The following is a 24,689-nucleotide window of genomic DNA, read 5'->3' on the forward strand; positions in this document are numbered from 1 at the left end:
CACAAGTAGTAGCATAAAGAATGAAACTGCTGCACGACTAGCCTTCCAAAAACATTGAATGGGACACTATGGGCAATAAATTTGTCTTGAATCCACGCTGTATAAGTGGCAGGACACCGAAGCTGTAAACGACAACTAGAATGATTACCCCTTGCGACGTAGCTTGGAATTGTTCACATGAGGACATCACACGCACTTTGCCTAATTACTGTAGCCCAACGCCCTCTGCCGCTATTTCGTGCACCTACAAAGAGGGGACCAGGGACAATAGAAATACACTGAACCACACCTTCGCCACGCCTTGTATGCACGCTGCTTTTCAGGAGTCCCTACTATAGGTGGTCTTGCTGTAGCCTTGTCACAACACCAACAACATGCTAGGCAGGATCTTCTTTCACATGGAAAAGTGTAGTTACGTCACTGCGTACTTCGTATGCTACAGTTGCCGCTGCCCGGCAACTGCAGCTTATGCAACCGTAATATTTATTTGGAAACGCCTGCGGTGAACTCAGTGCGTGAAGGAGAACTTCCTGGTTCTTTTTTTTCTCTTGCCCGCCCCGCACGGCTTGCGCAACCGCTGCACTAAAGCCCCTGAAACTTCGTAAAGTAGTGCCACTCTCCTCCTCCGCGTTCACTCCTCCTCGTTTCTCCTCTCTTTCACGCTCCCTCCTCGACCATGGCGCCGCCTACGTTGCTCGAGCGCAGCAGACGACCTTTCGCAGAGTGAATGCACGCATAGCAAGGAAGTGCTCTTTAGGCGTTCACGTTGGCTTTCCAGCTCCGCGTAACTTCGTGTACAGCATAGAATTTCCAGTCGGATGCTTATACGAATTCGGTAACGGCAGCTTTTGTATCATTTTTTGATAACTATTTCTTTAAAAAAGTATCTGAAGGAGTGTTAACGCTGTGCGTTGACGACTGCGAATGTATCGCGTGCCCTACAATTAGGTACGCAACATTTGTCAAGGGCGTGTCGCAAGATCTTGTTGCGAATGGTTGTAAATAACACGTTTACCATCGAATGACAACCTCTTGGCTTCCAGTAAGCCCTCAGCCTAAAGAATCCGCGCCGCCCTTACCATGTGAATTCGCGGCGCGTATCAGCTATGACGTACAAAGGCTGACGGAGATCACTGCTCTGGAGGTTCGAAAGTGTATTACAAGCTACAATGCCGCCAACGTGCGTGCTTGCCAATCTAAGCGCCCGCAAAGCCTCAGAGGTGGGCGATGGTGCTATTATGTTTCTCGTGTCTCAACGCCGACAGAAATACCGCGGCCGATCATCGAGTCGGGACTGTGCGTAGCCAAGAAAATAAAATGAGTTTTTTAGCATTCGTGCGCGAAGCGGGAGCGCGATAACAATGCTTGACTCAATCTCAAACAAGACCACTGTGGCCTTCAGTAATTTTTTCAGGTTAATGACTTATCACGAATAACACTTCATCGTGCGTTGGTTCGTCCGTTTACTAAGTGACGTACTTGTAGCGAACCGAGTTGCACTGAGGTGCATGCATTCAGGACGGTTGTACTCCCTTCGAAGTAACATTTGCGAGACATGACTTTATTAGTGAAGTCATGATCGCGCAAAGAATCCCCCCGCCATGACGCGGCCGAAATTGCGGCAAGTGAAACGATGTTTTATCCATAGGTTAAAATGATATGAAACGGCATTCCAGTTGCAAGTCAACAGTTTATTTTCACATAGATGCATTACAGATTTGCCTTTGCAGTCACAAGTCCGTGTGCACCATTTATTGTCTCATTAAGTAAATAAACGCACCAGCCTAAGAGTCCTACAGCAAGCGTGTCTTAATTAGGCATAGTGACTGTAGAAACTAATAGTGGCATAGACGAGCAAGCGAACGACTATATGAGCGCGCGAACTAAACGAGCGAGCAAACGAATAAACGAGCGTGCGAACGAACGAGCAAACGACTAAGCACGAACGACGACTAAACCAGCCAGGGAACGGGCGGGCGACCGCACGTTTTCTTTGCGAGTGCTCCACCGCCGCATCTTAAGCTTCGCACACTTTAAAGCGCACGCGAATTATCACATACGTCTCAATTACATATGATGCGGTCGCTCGACGACGAACGCACCGCGTAACACGGTTTCGGGAGAGCACGCACGCTTTTCATCGGTGCCTCTGTATCACAAATCCACCGGGCGACCGCCAACGAGGAACACGAACAAATGAGGCAAACAAAGCTAGTCTATCTAAAGAAGGCTAGTAGGTAACCACAAAAGGCAGAGAGTTGCTCTCCTGAGGCGTTTTCATGATAGAGACTGAAATTTTATCAAAAGGACTGCGCTGAATCTTAAAAATTTCGTAATCACGTTATCGCACGCAACCTCGCGTGCCCGCGAACTCAAGCCGGTTGGCGTTCAAAACGATTAAGCGCACCAAATGTGACTAACACGACCACGTAGTGCGCATATAAGCAAAGCGGACGTTGCGTAAAAATCATGTTAAAGCGTGCGTACAAATGACAACATGCACAGTGAACTGTGCAATATCTACTACGTTATTGCCCGCAGCACAATACGCAAGCCTGGCACATACAATACTCTGAGAGAGCCACAACTTACATCACACAGTCGCGCGGAGGAACTTGGTTGGAAGCTGTCCCTCCCGATTCGGTGAAGCCATGTCTTTCTCCTTAACGCGTTGCGCTTACCGGACGGTATCGCGAACATATTCTTGCCTTTGCTAAAACTATATTGGCATCCAAACGCGCAGCAGGTCATGGTAACAGAAAATGACGTGAAGCGACGTCGCACTTGCCACAAAACATCCTTCAAGGCGTTCACAAGATCAAAACACAGGATAGGAACGGAAGGAATGCCGCCAACAAGCGCCGCTTCTCGAGCAAAGATGGCACTGAAGCGCGACTGTAAACAAACGAAGCCGGTGCAAGGGGCCACGTGATGCCATTAGGCCAATAGCGACGCGGCGTCGGCTTCGGGCAGAGCGCTCGAGGAGGGGGCGGCATTCTTCAAAGCGTGGCACTACTTTACGAAGTTTAAGGGGCTTTACGCTGCACCGGATGCGTGCGCCATCTGGTGTTGCTGGAAGGAACCCAGCGACGTAAGCGGCGGGCAACTGCTGTTGATTTGTTCAGTTTTTGCCTGCGTACACGACAGACGCATTGGGAGGTAGACATATACAGCTTCGCTGTAAAACCGCAAACTCGGATACCGCAATGCATCTGCCCTCCCTACCATCGCGGGCGGCAGCGCACGCGCAATGAGGCGCCTTAACAATGATCATGATGATTTATTGGCATGCCCTTTGAAGCGGCGCGGTGAGTAAAACACACCTAGCTTGCTTGATTGAATCAGGTATGCTGTATATCTTTCTCAACCTGGCATTCCTGTGCATATGCATAGTATTTCTTTTATTCCTTAAAACTTCCTTATTTACATACTTGAGACATCATTAACTAGAGCGAAAAAGACATCGGACGACACCGGGAAGCACACAGGACAGAACGCTAGATTTTGTTCTGTCCTGTGTTCTCGCTGTCATCCAACGTTTTTGAGCGCTAGTTAATATCTCAAGTCTGTTGGAGCTGAGCTGGGCTCCCTCAAGGGCTTCAGAAGGCAGTTCCAACCTTTCCTCTCTTTATAAATAACCACTTATATATCTCTCAAGTCTTTCATAAGCACCAACTAACCCAACTGTCTTTCATATTTTTCTATTTACCTTGTATTGCTACATATTCCTGTAAGGTATCCGGTTGTGTCAATCTCTTCCCTGCTTTTTTTGCACCTCTAGTTTAAACATATCTTGCTGATATCGACTGCTTACCGGTTTATGTTTACGTACATTTTAAGTTCAAGTGCTTCTGGAATCTGTACGGCACCTACAGGCCTCATTATATGAATCCAATTGCATGCCATTAGGATGTGCAGAGTGGAATCCGAATTTTCGCTGCAGCCTACACATGTCTCATCTTATTGCGAACATTTGCTCCCATATGTTTTTGCCCTTAGACAACCTGCTCGAGTCTCAAATAGCAAGGCACTGCTGTTTGTGTTATCGTGCAGACTTTCCGTCTAACATCTTTCTTCCCATTATTGTAAATCTCCGTGGTCATTTTAGTTTCCATCTTCTTTTGCATCTGATTAGCTGTCTCTGTCTCTCTCACTTTCTTTCTCATGGCTTTATGGTGTATCTACACTTCCATTTCCAACTATCTTGACCACTTTTCCATTCTTTGTGAATGCTTTTCAGGTACAGATCTATGTTCCCGAGTCTTCCTTCACAACAAATTTTTGCTCTGCGCTTCTCTTACTTCGAAAGAGGCCCAACCAATGTCGCTCTGCAGTGTCCCATTTGTGGTTTCACTGTGGGCTGCCAAAGCTAACTGGGCTACTGACATTTGGCTAACTTTCAACCGTGGAAAGATATCCGACCTGAAGTACAGAGTGGCACTTGCGAACTTTTGCGCTGGCACCATAAATTCTTTCCCGATTACACGCTCCACCTATTTATTTTGACGCCACAGTGCTCTATGTTTCATTATTGGTGCATTCCGCTTCCACTTTATTTTCAGATTGGTGGATGCATGAATAAGTCACTCATTTGTTTGTGTGTACGCCTAGATACTTATTTTGCTTGACTATGGGCATGACTTTCTGTTGAATTCGCACCACGTAATTTCTCTTCTGTTAATTAAAGACCATTATTCGAGATTTATCTGAGCTAGACTTGAAGCCTAGATTTGTCGCTAGGTTGCCACAAATATTAGCAAGTGTCTGTATATCGCTTGCAATGTCTGCTATGAGCATTATGTCGACCGCATACATCAGTCCGGCGACGTTATGTTGCGCCATTTCGCCATTAGCCATGTGGGATAAATGAAACCCTAATTCGCTGTTTTCCAGACGTCTTTCTAAGTCCTTACCTTAAAGCGTGAACAGTGGAGATGGAGGGCTTCCTTGTTTCAGTCCTTGTAGAATTCTCACCATTTCACTACCTTTTCGACCTTTCAATACGATGTGTAGTCGGTTATCTATCTCTCTCTCTCTCTCTCTCTATATCTATCTATCTATATATATATATATATATATATATATATATATATATATATATATATATATATATATGTCTCAGTAGCTCTATGAAATCCTCCTCTATGCTTTCGTGCTTAGGAATATTCCGTAACAGTTCCCTGTTGGTGTTGTCGTAGGCTCCTTTTAAATATATAAAGGCTATCGGTAAAGGTCTATAATGAGCTGCAGAAATCTCTATGTACTGAGCTAACACAAACACATTATCCTCTAAGCGTCTGCCTGGCCTGAACCGATTCTGTAGTTTCTCCAGTAGATCATTTTTTCCACCCACTTCAACAGTTCTACCTTTATCGCATGCATTGTTACTCCAAATATCACCCAGGTTACCTTAAGTGACCTGTATCACCTCGTCTTATCGTTATCGCCTTTGCACTTGTAGCTGAGGCTCATCTTACTTTGTCACTGTCCAACCGGACCTTTCTCGTTTCTAATCACATGCTCTACGACATTAGTTAGCAGTGCCTCGGTCTTTAGGCCCAGGGTTTTTATTATCAGTATTTGGATTTCTTCAGATCCCGCGGTCGCGTTATTAGGGACATTTCTTCTTTTTTCCACGAAAAAGTGTCTAACAATCCCAATCCTTGATCTCTTGAGACTTCTTCGTTGTTGCTTGATCTGTTTGAGTCTGAACTATGCTTTCTTTTATGCCGAAGCTGTCCCTAAATGTGTGTCTGATGTACCGCACTGCCTCGTCTCGTTCGAAGATGTTACCATATTGATCCCTTATAGCCATTCGCGAAATTTCCGTTGGAGCTTCGAGCGCTCTTACATGGTTCAAGCATCCCGTAGAGCGCTGCTCTTTAGAGCCAGTTCCTTGCGTTGAGCGTCGGCGTACCTCGGCCGTACGCAGCGGGGTCGAAGTTAACGCGAGGAGGAAAGGGGAGAAGGATGATACAGTGAAAGCGTGAGGCGGAAAGCGGAAGAGGAACGGAGGGGTGACGGCCTGCGCATGCGATGGGTTCTCAGCAGCCACGGCATCCGCTGTCGCGTGGGCCATCTCATCTATGCTTTCGCAGGGGGCTGGGGAGGAGGGGGGATCCGGCATGGGAGCGTGTAGTGGGAAGGGCTACGCTCGTTCGCAGTGTTCGCTGCTGAGATCAGTTCACGGTGCCAGCGTGTGTGACGGGGATCCTTGCTCCTGCAAGGGACGATTGTGGCAGGTTACTGGTACGGCTCAATTTGATGCTCATTTGGGTGTTGTCACCAGTGACACACTGGCACGACGAAAGGCTGCTCTCGTCGTTGGAGGAACGTAAGCGTGAGAAAAAAATTCGTAGTCAGGGTGTCTACGAACCGGGAAAACCAGGAATTCTCAGGGAACTTGAATAGTGTGTAAATACTCAGGGAAAACTCAGGAAATTTATGCTTCTATCAGGGAAAATTAGGTGTAATTTTATTGAAAGGGAACGAAGGTCGCGTTAATGCTGGCTCCATTAAGAGAGGAAGCGCAACGAATGTCAATGTATAAGAATGCCTGAAATTTAGGACGCAAGAGCACTTAGCCGTCCGATATTTCGGACTTTTTGCTCTGGCTGCAGCTCTGAAATGGCATTAATAAAAGCCTCCACCGTCGCCATTTTGATCATGTCGCCACCTCGAATCGGCGCTCTCGCACGCAGATCCGCTCGCAGCCGTAGCTACCACCGCGGCAACGCTAGGCTTAGCTGCCTCGACGTTCGCTATTAAGGTTCTTGCCGTGCGGTTCCGTGTTTTTCATTGAAAGAATTTGCCGCTCTTAGTGAAGGCACCGACTGCACGTTTGTAATCCGCGCGATTGGCTTCGAAGATCGGAAAGCGCAGCGCGTTGCGTAGTCCCCGTTGTGGAAAGTAAGCTTCGCCTCAGTACACGAGTGGTACGAGGTGACGCATACGCAATGTATTGCGTGAAGCTTAACAAGCGTGGGAAGGGGTAATTGTCACGGGACACAGTATGTACTCCTTAATTATACAAGTGTGCGCCCCCATCTCCTGTCGCAGTACGAGCACTGATATGCCTAATAGGTGTACTGGCAGGCCTTAAGAGCTTTTTCGGACGTGCTTGTGGCAGTTCGAGCCCTTAAGGGCAGTTAAACAGATCCAATCATTTTTTTTTCTCACTGTCCGATCTTCCGGACGTTTTTCCGGCCCCTAAGGAGTCCAAAAATTGGGACGATGACGGTACAACTGACCAAGAGCATGCTTCAAATGGTCCGTGGAGCGAACGCGTGGCGGGAGGAGGAAGAGAACATAAAGGGCCGTCGCACTGAGGAATGAACGGGAAAGGAAGCGTACCGCCTCCTCTTTGAAGGAGCTTGAGCTCAAAAAACGTGTTGGCTGATGTCGAGATGCAGGTGCCCTCATCCAAACCAAAATAAATGTGAAAGCTGTTAAATCCAACACTGATATGTAGTGTACGGGTTGAGAGTATTTCAGGACATTTGAGGTTTACTTTCCAGCTTTTGAGATAGAATCTCAGGCGGGCGCGTGCCCCCGGCCGGGCACCTGTATCTCAGAGCGATTTGCGACGGGTACAGAGTCCGCGCTGCGCTGTGTGTTCAATGCATATAGTTCGCGTTGATGCGAGCGGCTGCACGAAGCTGAATTTGCTCGCTGCAGCGGCCGCGGTTCTTCACTGCAGCGTTTAGGAGGCGACTTTCAGCGGCCATCGGGTAAGATATGTTCACGTTGGCTTGTGCGCGCGTGTCACCGAGCTTGTTAATTTAGTTGTACTCGCGGACAACGTTCTGTGGCTATGAACGGAAAGCTGTGCAGGCAAAGCGCACGCAAGTGAGAGTGCTTCTGAAAAGAGATTAACTCCCACGATGAATTCCCGTAACCAAATTTTCTGGCGCCGTAATGTGAACTTCGTTTTTGTACGTCTCCGTTTTTCGTCGTTTCCCTACTTTCCTTCCACCAATCTTCCAGTCGCCTCTTACTAAACTCTATTGCGCATATATTTACTTTTCCAGTGCTGTCGCTGAACCCAAGAGCTTCAAGGAGGCCAGTGGTGCCTAAATCGACAACAGGGCAGATATCTTCACATTCTAATAAAAAACGTTCCATCGTTTCCCTAGCTGCACAGCAGCAAGCAGATGCTTCTTCTTCCTTCTCATATCTAGGTTTATTGTTGCGTTTACTAAGGCATCTGATCTCGCTTCGAAAAGTAATGAGGATTCCCTTTGAGTTACCATAAATTGTTTCTTTGCTGATTTCGTTTTGGCGATAGAAGCAAAGACATTTGCCCTAGTGCCAAGGTCGGACGAAGAAAACAGTGACAATAAGCTACCCTTGATAACAACAAGGCTATTGTTTTCGGCTTGCGTTAGTGAGAACCCGTGTACTTTTTTGAAGTGGACGTTATGTCACCGGCGACACCCTGTCGAGCATGTCCGATAACGGATCCAGTATGGCCGTTTCTTAGATTGAGTTCATGCTGTTTTCGCGCTTTGAAAACACATTGAAAGTTCAGAGCACTGCCACGTTATTTGCTTGCTCGATTCTGTTTACCGCTTCTTTTCTGTCGGTTCACTCGAGACTTTGACCACAAAGAGCGATAAGTGATATCTCAACAAGCTATTGTGGCGCACTTGCTCAACTGGCGCCTGGATAGTGCAATGTCATATCGGGCAACATAGACACGGGTGAAAACTTTTACATGTGCGTGCATGTACATAGTCAATTAAATATAGCTGCGAGTTTTCAGTTGCTCCTCTGCTTTCAACGTATAGTTGTCGCTCCTTTGGCGATACTTACATATGTACCTAAGCATGAAATCACGGGTGTCCGTATGTTTCACAGAATGGTTGAACAACTCCTCATTGCTTTCGTGGGCTGACCAAATGATTGATTTCCATGTTTCATGTCGTAATAAAGAAAGAAAGAAGAACAACTGCGCAGGATGTAACATTAGCCGCTCAATTCATCGTGGGCGCATGCTGCATTTGACCAACTACTTGCACCTTGCCTTGCATTAGGCACAATTCTGAATTGAAATAAGTCAGGTGAAAAAAGATCCATTTCTTTTTATATTTTGGGTGATAACGGGCGCTGCACTTTACGAATTCTGTGTAAACGCGTAGTTGGGCGATAAATAAGAAGCCGACAATGAAGTTAAAATGAAAGCAATTGTTTCAACAATATTTAAGGTAGTTCCCAGAAAGCAGCTCAACTGTAAATCCAGGACCTAACTTGTAGATGAGTCTGTTAAAATACAACACTTATTGTTCGAATGGCTCGAGTAGCATTGACGGTTGGAAAGGGAATGGAATGGAATGGAAAACTTTATTGACTCTTTTAAGGTTTTAGCGGGTCGAGGCCGAAGTCTTCATTCTTGAAGCTTGGGTCCTCTTCAGCCATGGATTGGCTCCTAGTCTAGGGCTCCACTGAGGTGCCGTCCACATTTTTGTACCTGGTTGGACGAACACTTGTGTTTGCTTTTAAATTAGCAAGATTAATTATGGTATCGGTACATACTTACCAAAAGCTTTATAACACAACATCAGCCTATAATTATAGAAACAGAACACTGGAAGAATTTCGTACTTTGTAAAAAGAAGTTTTGTAGAAGCATACCGTACAGCGGCAATATATTGCATGGCTCTTTTCTGCAACAAATACAGCTTGTTACACCAGTACAATACAATTGCTTCAACAAATACAATTTGTTACACCAGTAGTACACCACATTATGCTGCAGTACTGCAACAGAGTGGAAACTAATCCATTGTAGATCATAATCTTCACCTTTGTAAGAAGAATACACCGCGTACGTACAAGTACACCAATGGCAGATGACATCTTTGAATGGAGCTTTTCAACATGCACATTACATGCAAGGAGCTTTGAAATATGCAATCCAAGGATTTTAACAGGATCAACCAACTCTAACTGCTGAGAGCCCAGAAATAATTTCAACTTCTTTGTCAGCGTTTCCCCTTTAGGCGTGTACAAAATAACTTGTGTTTCTGAACAGTTTATTTTCACCGAGGCCCAGGAATCTTGGTCAGACAGCGTTTTGTTAGCTATTGGTTCTATCTGTTTCCGAATTCTGTGTAATAAAAACTGTCGTGTCATCAGCACAGGAGATGAATGTTCCGTTGTCTGTGCAGTGTACAATAACATTTATGTAAATCAAAAATAAGAGTGGCCCTAGAATGCTTCCCTGTGGCACACCAACAACTACCGCCTTCCTTGCAGATGTTTCATTGTTTGTATCTACGAATTGTGTCCTGTTTGAAAGATAGGATTCTAAAAGGGCATGCGGTGTTCCACGTACACCATAGTTTTCTAATTTGCTAAGATGGATGGCATGATGAATTAAGTCAAATGCCTTGGAAAAATCGACGTATATGCCTAATGCCATTTGATTACGACTGAATGCACCTATAACTATTTTTTGAGTCAAGAAGGCTGTTTCGGTAGAGCGGTGCTTCCTAAATTCATGTTGAAAATCTTGCAACAAATTGTGGTGATTAAAAATTATAACAATCTGACATGTATTAATTTGTCAATACCTTACAAAAACACTGGAAATATCGAAATAGGTCAATAGTTGTTTAGTGCTCCCTTATCACGGTGCTTGAAAACTGGAACAATGCTTGAAGTCTGCATTTGTTTAGAAAATATGCCTGCAGATAATATTAGGTTATAAATATGGTTAAGAACAGGGCATATAATACCAAGCACATACTTTATAGGGCGAATCTGGATACCGTAGGCGTCGAGGGACCGGCTGTTACCTATATCGCTAAAGCAAGAAAATACTTCTAAGCGGCTAGTTGGGGCAAGAAATAGAGTGTTACTAAACGCGCTAACCGGCAGGAACTGAGTATAGCTGTTGAGGCCGTCAATGTCATTTTAATGAGGTTTTAATGAGAAGATTTGATTACACGCATTTGGTATAGCATTTCCGGAAAGTTTCTGCCCGCTATGACGCAAAACATCTGGAATAGCTGAAATTGAATTAGACTTTAACAAAGACATTCCATTTGCGCCAGATTACATCACTTTTTTGACTGGCTGGGTCACTAAAAATTCCCATGAAATAAGCATCCTTAGCCGTCCTAAGCTCATTTGTGAGATTATTTCTATATTTCTCAAACTCCATGAGCAGGCCTTGATCTTTAGATTTCACAAATCGAGCATACAGGTCATGTTTGTCTCTATACCAAGAATCTCAGGTGTTAGCCAAGGTTCTCGTGCATTGGATGGCCGTGTAATTTTTTCCATTGGATGACAGTAACACAGTTCAACGAAACTTTAATATTTCTTGAGCTTTACGTGCACGAACCATTATTTGACCAAGAGGTACGCCATAGTGGGATTGTGCAAATACATTTTGACCACCCGGGGTTCTTGAACGTGCACAAAGTGCGCGGTACATGAGCTTTTTCCCATTCTGGCCCCTTCTGAATGCGGCCGTTGGGTTCGGCAATGAACCCGCGCAATCGTGCTCAGCAGTGCAATGCTACAGAAACTAAGTTACCTACCTCGGCGGGTACTTGATTTGCTAGAGTTCCACAAGGCATCTTTCCTAGAAAACAGGCATTTTATTGGAACTTATACTTGGGCTTGTTTTCGCTACATTATATCGATATATGCTTTAATTGCGACAGTGGGCAGTCCAGGCAAATCGTCGACGTCGCCGTAACGTCCCGTTCAAAGTCCAAGTGCGACAACATCGCGGCCGCACACCGTATGCTGTAGATGCGAGGGAAAGCGTGCGAGGGTGAGGAGAAAACGACGGTGGCTTGGCGCGCCGGTGTCTGCTCGCACACGCAACGGAGGAAGGCGGGGAAAATGCGCGACGTCTTGTGGCGAGCGTAAGGGCGAGGGGACGGGGAGCGAAGTGGGCGCACGCTAGGTATGGAGGCGGGAGATGCGGTCAGCGTAGCGCATGTCTCCGCTTCTGCTACGGCCGCGGCTGCGCATGACGTCACTGAGCGCAGATGCGTGCGTTCTAGGAGGTAATCAGTGACGGGTTCGAAGGCTAGCCGAGCTGAGGTAACTGATGGGTTCGTGGGCGCTGCTGTCTCAGGCGCCTAGTGCGTATAAAGAGGCAGGACGAATGAGAAGTCGCTCGCCTCTGCTATCACTCTTCATCGCGCCAGCGTACTAGCAGTAAGTGTCCGCGCTGATCGCGTGAAACGTGTTGATATCTGGGCGGGTGTGAAACCGTGCTTGTTATTTAGTAATTGAGCGAATGTTTACAACAGTTCGGCTGATGAAGCTCTTAACCTCACCACGTATAGCTGTACAATAATTTGCTATCGCAACCAATCCCTCGTTTCTGTGGCGAAACAGTCACTTTTTCGTAAAGCTATGACCTTCATCCCTTTTTAAAGAAATTGCTGATTTCAATGTATAATACAAGTTTACTGAAGCGGCTGATTACTCTTTTCATGTTTTCAAACTAACAGGTTATTACAGTGGACATTGGTGCATTTGTATGTCACCGGCTACTCTTCGCTGCAAGGCAAATAAACTGTAATCCCAACAATGACTGATGACAACTGTGTAAAATTATAGAGCACGAACGCATACAATGTTCGGCGCACTCGTCGAAGAAGCCACTGAAGATATGTTAGGAGCGGGCACAAACTTGTGGAATCGATAAACGACGAATGAGAAGCACTTAAGGGTGGTACTCAAAATACAGTGTTCGCCATTTTGTAGACAAGTGGTCCATTTTCCTTAAACTACCGATGACCTCCATATGAAGGCATCATTATACCAGCTTTGTTTCTGTCGGAAAGCTGTTAGATGTGGTAATCTTTTTAGTGATTGTGCTTACTTATATCGGATCATATGTTTGCCTCTCGTTTGAAATTGCTTTTGTAATATTTCTGTTCTTGCCGCTGTGTAAGGGGAACTCTTTTCTTTAGCGGCAACAGCCCTAAACCTGTGGCTATACATACCTTAGTTGCAATAATCTGTGTGGAAAATTGTCGCTTTTTCTGCCCCAAGAAGTGAGATTAAGGTAAAGTTGCTATCACAAGAGGATGAAAGATAAAATCATACTGAAACTGCGACGTTTCTCGCGGAACTCTAACGCCAATTTTAGACAGGAAGTTGAAGTAACTAAGTTTTCATTGTACAAGTATGTGAAAAACATACTAGGTCTGAGTCAACGCGCTGCAATTCTCGCATGGAAACATTGCGGATGTCTTTAGGCTTGGCGATAGAGTTGTCAGCATAGCAGTAAATATGGTGCGCGTTGGCGAGAATTTTTCTTTCGCCGTCTCAATAATGCCACTAGGTCATATTGCGAGCGTCGTTACATGAACCGAGGCATATTCCAGCCTTGGCCGACAGAGAATAGTGTATAATTTGAGCAACGAGTCACAGTTTCTAAAATCACTAGACAGCCAAAAAAATGTGCCTGGGTATCTCAGAGCCCTTAGCGTGAAAGGCCTATAATGCATAAAGGGAACGTAAGCGTGGCGTCAAAACTGCCATTTGAGTCGTTGAACTCCTTCACCAGGTAAAGCAACGTTTTCAATGGCTGAAAGAAATAGAAGTGTCTGTGTACTATCCATGTTCACTATTACATTTATTTTTGCAAAACTAAATACATCATCATCATCATCATCATCATCACCAGCCTAGTTACGCCCACTGCAGGGCAAAGGCCTCTCCCATACTTCTCCAACTACCCCGGTCATGTACTAATTGTGGCCATGTTGTCCCTGCAAACGTCTTAATGTCATCCGCCCACCTAACTTTCTGCCGGCCCCTACTACGCTTCCCTTCCCTTGGAATCCAGTCCGTAACCCTTAATGACCATCGGTTATCTTTCCTCCTCATTACATGTCCGGCCCATACCCATTTCTTTTTCTTGATTTCAACTAAGATGTCATTTACCCGCGTTTGTTCCCTCACCCAATCTGCTCTTTTCTTATCCCTTAACGTTACACCTATCATTGTTCTTTCCATAGCTCGTTGCGTCGACCTCAATTTCAGCAGAACCCTTTTCGTAAGCCTCCAGGTTTCTGCCCCGTAGGTGAGTACTGGTAAGACACATCTGTTATACACTTTCCTCTTGAGGGATAGTGGCGACCTGCTGTTCATGATTTGAGAATGCCTGCCAAACGCACCCCAGCCCATTCTTATTCTTCTGGTTATTTCAGTCTCATGATCCGGATCCGTGGTCCCTACCTTCCCTGAGTAGATGTATTCCCTTACCACTTCCAGTGCCTCGCTACCTATCGTAAACTGCTGTTCTCTTCCGAAACTGTTAAACATTACTTTAGTTTTCTGTAGATTAATTTTCAGACCCACCCTTCTGCTTTGCCTCTCCAGGTCAGTGAGCATGCATTGGAATTGGTCTCCTGAGTTACTAAGCAAGGCAATATCATCAGCGAATCGCAAGTTGCTAAGGTATTCTCCATCAACTTTTATCCCCAATTCTTCCCACTCCAGGTCTCTGAATACCTCCTGTAAACATGCTGTGAATAGCATTGGAGATATCGTATCTCCCTGTCTGACGCCTTTCTTTATTGGGATTTTGTTGCTTTCTTTGTGGAGGATTACGGTGGCTGTGGAGCCGCTATAGATATCTTCCAGTATCTTTACATATGGCTCATCTACACCCTGATTCCGTAGTGCCTTCATGACTGCTGAGGTTTCGACTGAATCAAATGCTTTTTCGTAATCAATGAAGGCTATATATAAGGGTTGGTTATATTCCGCACATTTCTCTATCACCTGATTGATAGTGTGAATATGGTCTATTGTTGAGTAGCCTTTACGGAATCCTGCCTGGTCCTTTGGTTGACAGAAATCTAAGGTATTCCTGATTCTATTTGCGATTACCTTAGTAAATACTTTGTAGGCAACGGACAGTAAGCTGATCGGTCTATAATTTTTCAAGTCTTTGGCGTCCCCTTTCTTATGGATTAGGATTATGTTAGCGTTCTTCCAAGATTCCGGTACGTTCGAGGTCATGAGGCATTGTGTATATAGGGCGGCCAATCTTTCTAGGACAGTGTTCCCACCACCCTTCAACAAATCTGCTGTTACCTGATCCTCCCCAGCTGCCTTCCCCCTTTGCATAGCTCCCAAGGCGTTCTTTACCTCTACCGGTGTTACTTGTGGGATTTCAAGTTCCTCTAGCCTATTCTCTCTCACCTTATCGTCGTGGGTGTTACTGGTACTGTATAAATCTCTATAAAACTCTTCAGCCACTTGAACTATCTCATCCATATTAGTAACGATATTGCCGGCTTTGTCTCTTAACGCACACATCTGATTCTTGCCTATTCCTAGTTTCTTCTTCACTGCTTTTAGGCTTCCTCCGTTCCTGAGAGCCTGTTCAATTCTATCCATATTATAGTTCCTTATGTCCGCTGTCTTACGCTTGTTGATTAACTTAGAAAGTTCTGCCAGTTCTATTCTAGCTGTAGGGTTAGAGGCTTTCATACATTGGCGTTTCTTGATCAGATCTTTCGTCTCCTGTGATAGCTTACTGGTTTCCTGCTTAACGGCGTTACCACCGACTTCTATTGCGCACTCCTTAATGATGCCCATAAGATTGTCGTTCATTGCTTCAACACTATGGTCCTCTTCCTGGGTTAAAGCCGAATACCTGTTCTGTAGCTTGATCCGGAATTCCTCTAGTTTCCCTCTTACCGCTAACTCATTGATTGGCTTCTTATGTACCAGTTGCTTCCTTTCCCTCCTCAAGTCAAGGCTAATTCGAGTTCTTACCATCCTATGGTCACTGCAGCGCACCTTGCCGAGCACGTCTACATCTGGTATGATGCCAGGGTTCGCGCAGAGTATGAAGTCGATTTCATTTCTAGTCTCACCATTCGGGCTCCTCCACGTCCACTTTCGGCCAACCCGCTTGCGGAAAAAGGTATTCATTATCCGCATATTATTCTGTTCTGCAAACTCTACTAATAACTCTCCTCTGCTATTCCTAGGGCCTATGCCATATTCCCCCACTGACTTGTCTCCAGCCTGCTTCTTGCCTACCCTGGCATTGAAATCGCCCATCAGTATACTGTATTTTGTTTTGACTTTACCCATCGCCGATTCCACGTCTTCATAGAAGCTTTCGACTTCCTGGTCATCATGACTAGATGTAGGGGCGTAGACCTGTACAACCTTCATTTTGTACCTCTTATTAAGTTTCACAACAAGACATGCCACCCTCTCGTTAATGCTATAGAATTCCTGTATGTTACCAGCTATGTTCTTATTAATCAGGAATCCGACTCCTAGTTCTCGTCTCTCTGCTAAGCCCCGGTAGCACAGGACGTGCCCGCTTTTTAGCACTGTATATGCTTCTTTTGGCCTTCTAACTTTACTGAGCCCTATTATATCCCATTTAATGCCCTCTAATTCCTCCAATAGCACTGCTAGACTCGCCTCACTAGATAACGTTCTAGCGTTAAACGTTGCCAGGTTCATATTCCAATGGCGGTCTGTCCGGCAAGTTACAAGTTTTCCTTGTACAAGCATATGAAAAACATACTAGGTCTGAGTCAACGCGCTGCGATTCTCGCATGGAAACATTGCGGATGTCTTTAGGCTTGGCGATGGAGTTGTCAGCATAGTAGTAAATATGGTGCGCGTTGGCGAGAATTTTTGTTTCGCCGTCTCAATAATGCCACTAGGTCATATTGCGAGCGTCGTTACATGAACCGAGGCATATTCCAGCCTTGGCCGACAGAGAATAGTGTATAATTTGAGCAACGAGTCACAGTTTCTAAAATCACTAGACAGCCAAAAAAATGTGCCTGGGTATCTCAGAGCCCTTAGCGTGAAAGGCCTATAATGCATAAAGGGAACGTAAGCGTGGCGTCAAAACTGCCATTTGAGTCGTTGAACTGCTTCACCAGGTAAAGCAACGTTTTCAATGGCTGAAAGAAATAGAAGTGTCTGTGTACTATACATGTTCACTATTACATTTATTTTTGCAAAACTAAAAACATCATTATGTGAATGCGATGACGTCTTCCTGCCAACACCGCAATCGCCGGCACTGGTAACTGACTATAATATTTCGAAATCCTCGCATAAACAAGGGGGAGTGTTTCATCACAGTGCTTGCACCGTTGACAATTATTGAAAATAGTAAAGGTGCCAGAACTGAGCGTAGCGGTACAGTGAAGTATGGATGGGTCCTCAACATGCCGTTGCCATGCGACGGCACTTAACTCGGTCATGCCTGCCCCTGTACAAATATACTACGAAAGAACAAGTGACGTGAGACTAAAAATGATGATTTTCATGCGGAAATGTCTCTTGCACTGGTAAGGCGGTGTAGGCCGCGTACTCTTGATAAGAAAATTGTGTGGTGAGACACATTCTTAGAGTAGTTGAGAAGTCTTTGCAATTTGAAGCCGACGAACGTCTGGCCTAATAGGTCAATTGAATTGCCCTCTGGGAAGCAGGACAGATAACCGTACAGCTTTTCTTGTGTCACTGACTACTGTTGGAATTCTTGGTGGGGAAGTATTCATTTCTTGCAGTAGCTTTGCGGGATTACGAATATGGAACGATAGAATCCTAGCGTCGTAGAGCAGCTTATGGAATCGCTAAAATCTTTTGTCGATCAGCCTAGAGAGTTCCGATATACGATGAACCACTAATGTGTTTTCGTTGAAAATAGGCATGTACTATCACTTTCAATTGATTTAGGAAATGTTGATGCATTTACATTTTCGCTGACTGCAATTGCACAAATAATCGGCGAGGTTGTGTTGCGTGTCAGTTATAGCCGCTCGTTCGAAATATAGTCCCATGCAAATAAGACGGAAAGTAGTTTCACAGGAGTACTTAAGTGGAAGAAGGAAGCGTTTGCATGCAAAACCAATTACTGTGGATAAGAATGCTTTCGACAGTAGCACGAAACGTTAGGATTAAGTACTGGGCGTTATACGTTTCAAACTATTACAGCTGTTCACGGCGCACTCCATAAGGAACAGACCTCCGGTGAAATGTGCGTGACACGGTGTTACGTATTGCTGCTGTTGGTTGCCGCGGCAAGCTGCGGCCGTGCGTACGATGTGGAGAGAGCGACTCGCCTAGGGAGAGTCGGAGGAAACCGGTTGGAGCTGTTGGGGCGAAAAGTCGAAGAGTACCGCGGCATCCCATTCGCGCAGCCACCCGTGGGCCGGCTTCGATTCCTGCCACCCCAGCCGGCGAAGCCTTGGGAGGGAATCCTGGATGCAACGAGCAGGAGGACTGCCTGCCCGCAGGTACGAACACCCTCTCATCGCCCTCTCAATCAGCCTATTTATCTACACTGAAGCGCGAAGGTTACTAAATATGGGTACTATGCAGTTCTGTCTTGCGCTAACCGATTCGAAGTTATGCCTGGGAATTTCCTAGTTTCATCACTCCACCTGGTTCTCGGCCATCGCCCACAGGGCTTCCGTTCATTTGGCACAAATTCCGTAACAGATCAGCAGTTATCGATCCTACGCATTACGTTGCTCGCTAACCGCCGTGGTTGCTTAGTGGCTATGGTGTTGGGCTGTTAAGCACGAGGTCGCGAAATCAAATCCCGGCCATGGCGGCCACATTTCAGGAAAGGCGAAATGCAAAAAAAAAAAAAAAAAAAAAAACCGTGTACTTATATATCGGTGCACGTTAAGGAACCCCGCATGGTGAACATTTCCGAAGCCCCCTATAACGGCGTGCCTCATAGTCAGAAAGTGGTTCTGGCATGTAAAACCCCATAATTTGTTTTTTTAACATTGCTTGCCTAACATAACTTTTTCTTGCTAATACCAACAATATTTCACTTGATTTTTCTTGCTAATACCAACAATATTTCACTTGACAACTTTGCAATGCTGAAGCACCATTCCACTTTATGAAAAATTATAACAAATTGCCTACTTTATTTCTGTCTACTGATCGTACATTGTTACCGTAAGAAGTATAACGTCGAGTAAAAGAAATTTACTACAGCAATTACCTAGTTGTTGGTTTACCGATATATTTAACACTGATAACCCACTTGAGTCTTTCAAAGAGATTACTGTGATTTTTGCGCTAGGTTACTGCGCCTAAATGTTAAATTGGAGTATCGTGGCCGAGCTGTGTTTTTTGCAAATAAATTTATCTTGAGTTATCAAACTCGGAGCAAGAAGAATGATACCTCGGGCTTTGTTGGACTGTCCTCAGGGACCAGTGCGATGTTTCATTCTCGATTTGTAGTTCCGAGCCATCTTTAAGCGTGAAATGCTTATTTTCCCCTTTCGCGCAGTTCGAGAGGGCCGTTGAGAAACACACCACCTAGGAATAAGGATTTAACAGGAGCACCAAAGGAGAAAATGTTAACAATACAAATAGTTGTGAGAGAGGTCAACGCAAGGCTACTCGGAAAACACTAAGGAATGAAGGTCACACTGCTAAGCAAAGCGTATAAAAGAGCGAGTGCAATAGAGGGGCTCCATTTTTAGTAAGATCGATAAAGAAAGCAAAGATTATTACGCTAAGAACTCCACAGGAAAAATTAACTGAGCTTTAAATGCGCAAGCATTTCTATGCTTACCCAACGAGAAAATGTAGAGCCCGCAGGAGCGAGCAAATTCATCTTCGTGCTGCCTCTGGCTTCAGTGTCAATGGAGCGGCGAGAATACAGCGCTCAGAATTTCCCAGCACAGGCTGCACCCTGCCGCTTTAGCTGGTCAATTTCAAGATACGGGCACGCGCGTCTCTCTTTAACGCTAAGCGGCAAGAACACAGCGCGCGAAGCTATCAGCAGTCGGTACAGTCAGTCGGCAGCACAGATGGTTTTCAAGGTGCGGTTCGCAAGGCTACTTCACGCGGCGAACAGTACTTTGAACAGCCCAACGCCGTGACGTTGAAGTACTATTCTCCGCTCCGCAAAAATTAAAGGCATGTGTAGGAGGGTGAACGCAGGGTCCAAATAGGGCAATCCAAGTGCCGCGGTCTGTCAGACTAAGCACGTGAAAAAGTACATGGAATGTGCTATCTTCAGTGGTTTACCAAAGCCCACTAGACGGCGGGAAAGTGTACATTGGGCAAACTGGACGTTGTCTAAATGATAGGTTACGGGAGCACAAATACACGTGCCAGCTTCTGACAGCACCTAGCAACTTGGCTGCACACTGCAAACAATGCAAATGCTCTCCGCTATAGGAAGCACCACAGTCAATGGCATATGAAAAACAAAAACGGAGCGAGAAATATGGGAGGCACTTGCGATAGCCAAAGAAAAAGATGTGCGTAAGTACTCCGTCCATCGCGCTTATGGAAGCTGAAGTCGAGTTTGTTAGGGCGAACGGGTGCAAGTGAACGATGTATGCCTGGCCCACAGTATGGGTCACCTGTCGTCACCTTGTCATATGTTTTTATATGTCCCCCCCCCCCCCCCGTGCCATACCTTCATGTATATAAATATGCGCGTTCTATAACAGTATTAAACAGCTGATAGTTTGCGCTACGTGCGTCCACGCACTGTGCTTCCCTTAACATTGTCAGTGTAACACTAAGCGCAGTATAATTATGGACATCCACCAACTGGCCCCCTTCATTGCTTTACGGTGTCGAATGCCACCCCCTTCCCTTCTCTCCTCACGGTGCCTCGCGCTCGACCGATGAAGGGCGGCTTGTTCCCCACTTTTTTTCCCTCTTGCGCGGGCGAGATTGAGCCTCGATCGTCGGCTCACCTCCAATGCTCTAACTCGCACATACAGCGTAGGGCGCGCGGCTGAGGTGTTATCAACCTTGCACTTAATGCAGAACATCATGCCGACGGCGACGCCGGTGGCAGCAATGCGCATGCAGTGTCGATATAATTGCTGTCGTTATATCAGAATAATTTACTGGAATCCCCTTCCAACCGAGGGGGCGGCAAATAGCCGCCTAGACCACTTAAGTTAGCCAGGTGATCTATACATTCTTCTCAGTGTAACGTCTTGCCCGTCTCCCCTGTAATTTGCCTATTCCTTAAGCCTCTATCTGTACTTTGCACAGTTACCCTTGCATGTAACGGATTCGGTCCCCCAAATCAATTCTCTACACGTCTCTTGCTTATCTGGAGTGCCTGACTGGCTAATATTTCCACCCAGTTTAAGTCACGTAGATTCTGGCATGTGCATGTTACCTACACAGGTCTCGCTCGGTGAATACTCCTTATTGCACTAGGGTTTGCTGAGTTGTCTCAGCATTTTTGTTGCAGCAGACATATGGCCGATCCTGTTCGGCCATATTCGGCCGATTCAGGTCGTTCGGTGTAATACTGTCTACAGTTTGTTTACCTGTTTTTAAGAAAAAAAGTGCAAGCTTGCCTTCGCCTATGTAGATGCGAGCTGCAGCCGGGCGACGGCGCAAGTATTACAGTCACTGTATAAGCGGAGTTGCGCGTCTGATTGAAGGCACCGCTCGCGTCCCTATTTGGCAAATGTGGTCACATGCGTACAAAGCATGTTCTTGAGGCTAAGCCAGTTTCACGGCTGTGCTTACACTTCCGCCAGCAGCACCGCTCAATTCGCTATATGCTCTGCGGCCTCTGCCACGCCAGTGTCGGATATGTCGTGTTGGTGGGTTTAGTGCAGTTTCAATGGTCATTGTTTTGTGGCCCTACGGCGCAGAGTCAAGATTAGTACACGGTACTTCTCAATGCGGCGAACTTGCTACATTGACAGGCAGGCTGCTGCTAACCTCACTGCACAAATCGGCAAGAAAACGGGAAGAATTCTCAGTTTAATGGGGCAGGTCTGTCTCCGTCGTCCGTCTTAAGTGGCTGCTGCGTAAGAGACGTCAGAAGCCGATATTGAAAGGAGCAAGAACACGTCTTGCGTTGTGTGTTTTCAAAGCACAAAAAAAAAAAATGTGGCAGTTTCTCCCGAAAGGCGAAGAACCTATTGGGACAGAAAATTAGTAGACAGCTATATGAATAGTAGATTTATCGACCATGTAAACTTGTAAACATCCGCATACTAACTAAATTAACAAGCATGGCGTCAGGCGCGCACAGGTAAACATCAACACATCTGGCTCGATGACAGCGGAAAGTGCTGTCAGAACGCTCTAGTCAGGAATTGCGGCAGCAGCAGTGAGCGAATCGGCCTTCGTGCAGCTCTCGCTTAAACGCGGACGAACCGTCGAAAGCGCAGCGCGTACGAAGCTACGGGCACTACACGCACTCTGCAAACATCGCAGTTGGCTTTGAGCGGGTGGACCGTGCGGGCACACACTTTGGCCACGTCGCAGGTCGCTTTCAGTATACGGCGCCCGCACGGTTTTGCCCAAAAGCAGCAGCCCTCGGATAAGCTCAAACTCTCTTCATCGCCTCACCCCCGCGTCTCGCGCATAAAAGAAGAGGGCGCGCTTTCGCCCTACCTTCATCGCTCGCAAACGCGATATTATGCTGTGTTCGCAGGCTCACTCTCGAACGCTTTCACCCGCACGTACAGCATACGGCGCGCAGCGGCGATTTTATCGCCAGTGGAATCCGTACGGAACTTCACGGCGATGGCAAAAATCCGTCTGAAGTGTCCATATAAGTGTTATCCCAATATTAAGGTTTCTCTCTCGTCAAATATAAGCCCAGAAATACAAGTGACACTGGAAGCCAAATGATCGTCACACGTCGAAATCACTACTGCGGGTCGAGTGTTTCGGATAAGACTCGTTATTTATTCCAGCGTAACAGCACGTTCCAGAATGCACAAACGTGCTTACGTGACGCATGACATCTGATAATATAGAGTCAGTATAAATCTCACTAACAATATTTTTTGTAAGGAATCGGTGATAACAGTTAGGACATGTATGGCTCCTCTCGCGCTGTGTAACAGCTGGTTAGCCAGTGAAAAAGCTGCAGCGGAAGAAGAGAACAATATATATATATATATGTATATATATATATACACTGCGCTTATATAGTGTCAGCTTACAGATGCAGCAGGGCAGCATAATACAGTATATAGAGTTCGTCGCGGTCCGTCGAACTACCAAGTATAAAAATTGGGAGCCATATCCAGCCTGTATTACGCCAGACCCTCTTCGATCTGAGGGAATTCTCCTTAAGTAGCACAGATAACTTATAGCGCTTATTTTATCCGAAACGGCGGTTTGCGTGGTTTACCTATTTCCTCTTTCAAAACGCTGCGTCAAAAACGACGTGCAACGAGCAATTTGTAGAAAATACTTTAGCTAGGTTTTTTATATAGAGAAAAATGTTTCTTCCGATAGCGACTCGCAACGAACAACTTACAGCATGAATTTTATCTAAATTCGTTTTTTCTTCGAGTCGCCCTTATTTCTTTCACGTGTAAGTGCTCTTGCCGCCGACAACGCGGAATGAACGAGCAAGCACACTCCACCGCTGAGCCGCGCCGTCTCCTGCATTTAAGAGAAGTTAAGTTATGGGGTCTTACGTGCCAGAACCCATTTCTGATTATCAGGCACGCCGTAGTGGGGAACTCCGGAAGTTTTGATGACCGGGGTTCTTTAACGCGCACCTAAATCTAAGTACACGGCTGTTTTCGCCTACATCGAAATGCGGCCGCCGTGGCCGGGATTCGATCCCACGACCTCGTGCTCAGCACCCCAACACCATAGCCACTGAGCAACCGCGGCGGGTATCAAGAGGAGTCGCTTCGTTGCCTAATAAGGTTGCGTCAGCAGCAAGACCTCGGACCTGCGCGCAATTGTGCTTTCGTAGGGAGTATGCACACAGTAACTCTTGCAAGCGTAAGCTTGTCTCGCCGCCTGCCGACAGCTACAGAAAGCGGGAGGTCTGGGTGGAATGGCGTATGTTGTGAGCTCAAAAATGCGGCCCTGCTGCAAAATGTCTGCCGGAACAGTGCAGCGGTAAGCGGGAAATATTCTTTCGAACACTTTGTCAATTAATGCAGGACCCTATATAGAGCAGTAATAATGCGCACTTTGCAGAATGAGTCCGAAACTAAAGCTGGTTCGTATTGTACGCTTCAGAAACGTGAACGGAATATGTGGCTTGACTCAGTGAATAATATAGGCCAATCCCGGATTTAGTGTATTCTAACAACGTGAGCCGACCTTGAATGTAGTGCAATCTTAACACCAAACCACGTGGTTCCCTAATGCACCCAGGAAAACCTTGTCTTTCTTCGGTGTTTACCGCTATTCACTAACCTATTTTTGTTTCCATCCTTCGCACCCGATTTACTATCTTCGTTGCTCTGACTGTTTTTTAGAGCTCCTGGTTTCGCTTGGTACTTTTGGTAGCTAATTTATTGAAGTCTTTCTCCGCTCCGTGTCAAAGATATTGAGGTACAGCTATTTGTCCACTTCAGCGGACCATGTATTTTTATCCGTGTGACTCAGTCTTTCTTCAAAACTAAGTTTATTCTGTATTTCCGTGGCTTCGAATGCGGTCCAACCCACATCACCCTGCACTAGACCATGTGAGGTTTTACCATGGGATCCCAAAGAACTAGCCAATTGATCTCGTTAACTTCCAACCCAAAGAAGATGTCTCATCTAAAGCGCATGACGGCATTTGACATCGTTACCGCTAGCATCATTACTCGTTGCCCAATTGCTCGCGCGACCTCCTATTTACTGTTGCCCCAAAGAGTTCTATGTTTTTTATGGCTGCATTGCGCTTCAACATCATTCTTAGAATATCCTGGTGCACGCCTAAGTAGCCTTTT

At 45.9% G+C, this 24,689-nt stretch overlaps 1 protein-coding gene across 3 annotated transcripts in view; it reads left to right on the forward strand.

Annotated features, from left to right (window-relative positions):
• Window positions 1–24,689, forward strand: part of LOC126519156 (acetylcholinesterase-like) — a 105,103-nt gene that overhangs the window by 8,267 nt on the left and 72,147 nt on the right. The window contains exon 1 of one of the 3 annotated variants that reach the window (XM_072285129.1): window positions 17,897–18,269. The exons of 1 other annotated variant lie outside the window; for it this stretch is intronic. In XM_072285129.1, the coding sequence (XP_072141230.1) occupies window positions 18,009–18,269 (261 nt within the window). In that variant the 5' untranslated portion in view covers window positions 17,897–18,008. Of the gene's footprint in view, window positions 1–17,896; window positions 18,270–24,689 lie in introns of those variants that run through there. One more of the 3 variants, XM_055065144.2, reaches the window with a different exon arrangement.

This window comes from Dermacentor andersoni, chromosome 10 (genome assembly GCF_023375885.2).
Source record: "Dermacentor andersoni chromosome 10, qqDerAnde1_hic_scaffold, whole genome shotgun sequence".
NCBI classification, from domain to species: Eukaryota; Metazoa; Arthropoda; class Arachnida; order Ixodida; family Ixodidae; genus Dermacentor; species Dermacentor andersoni.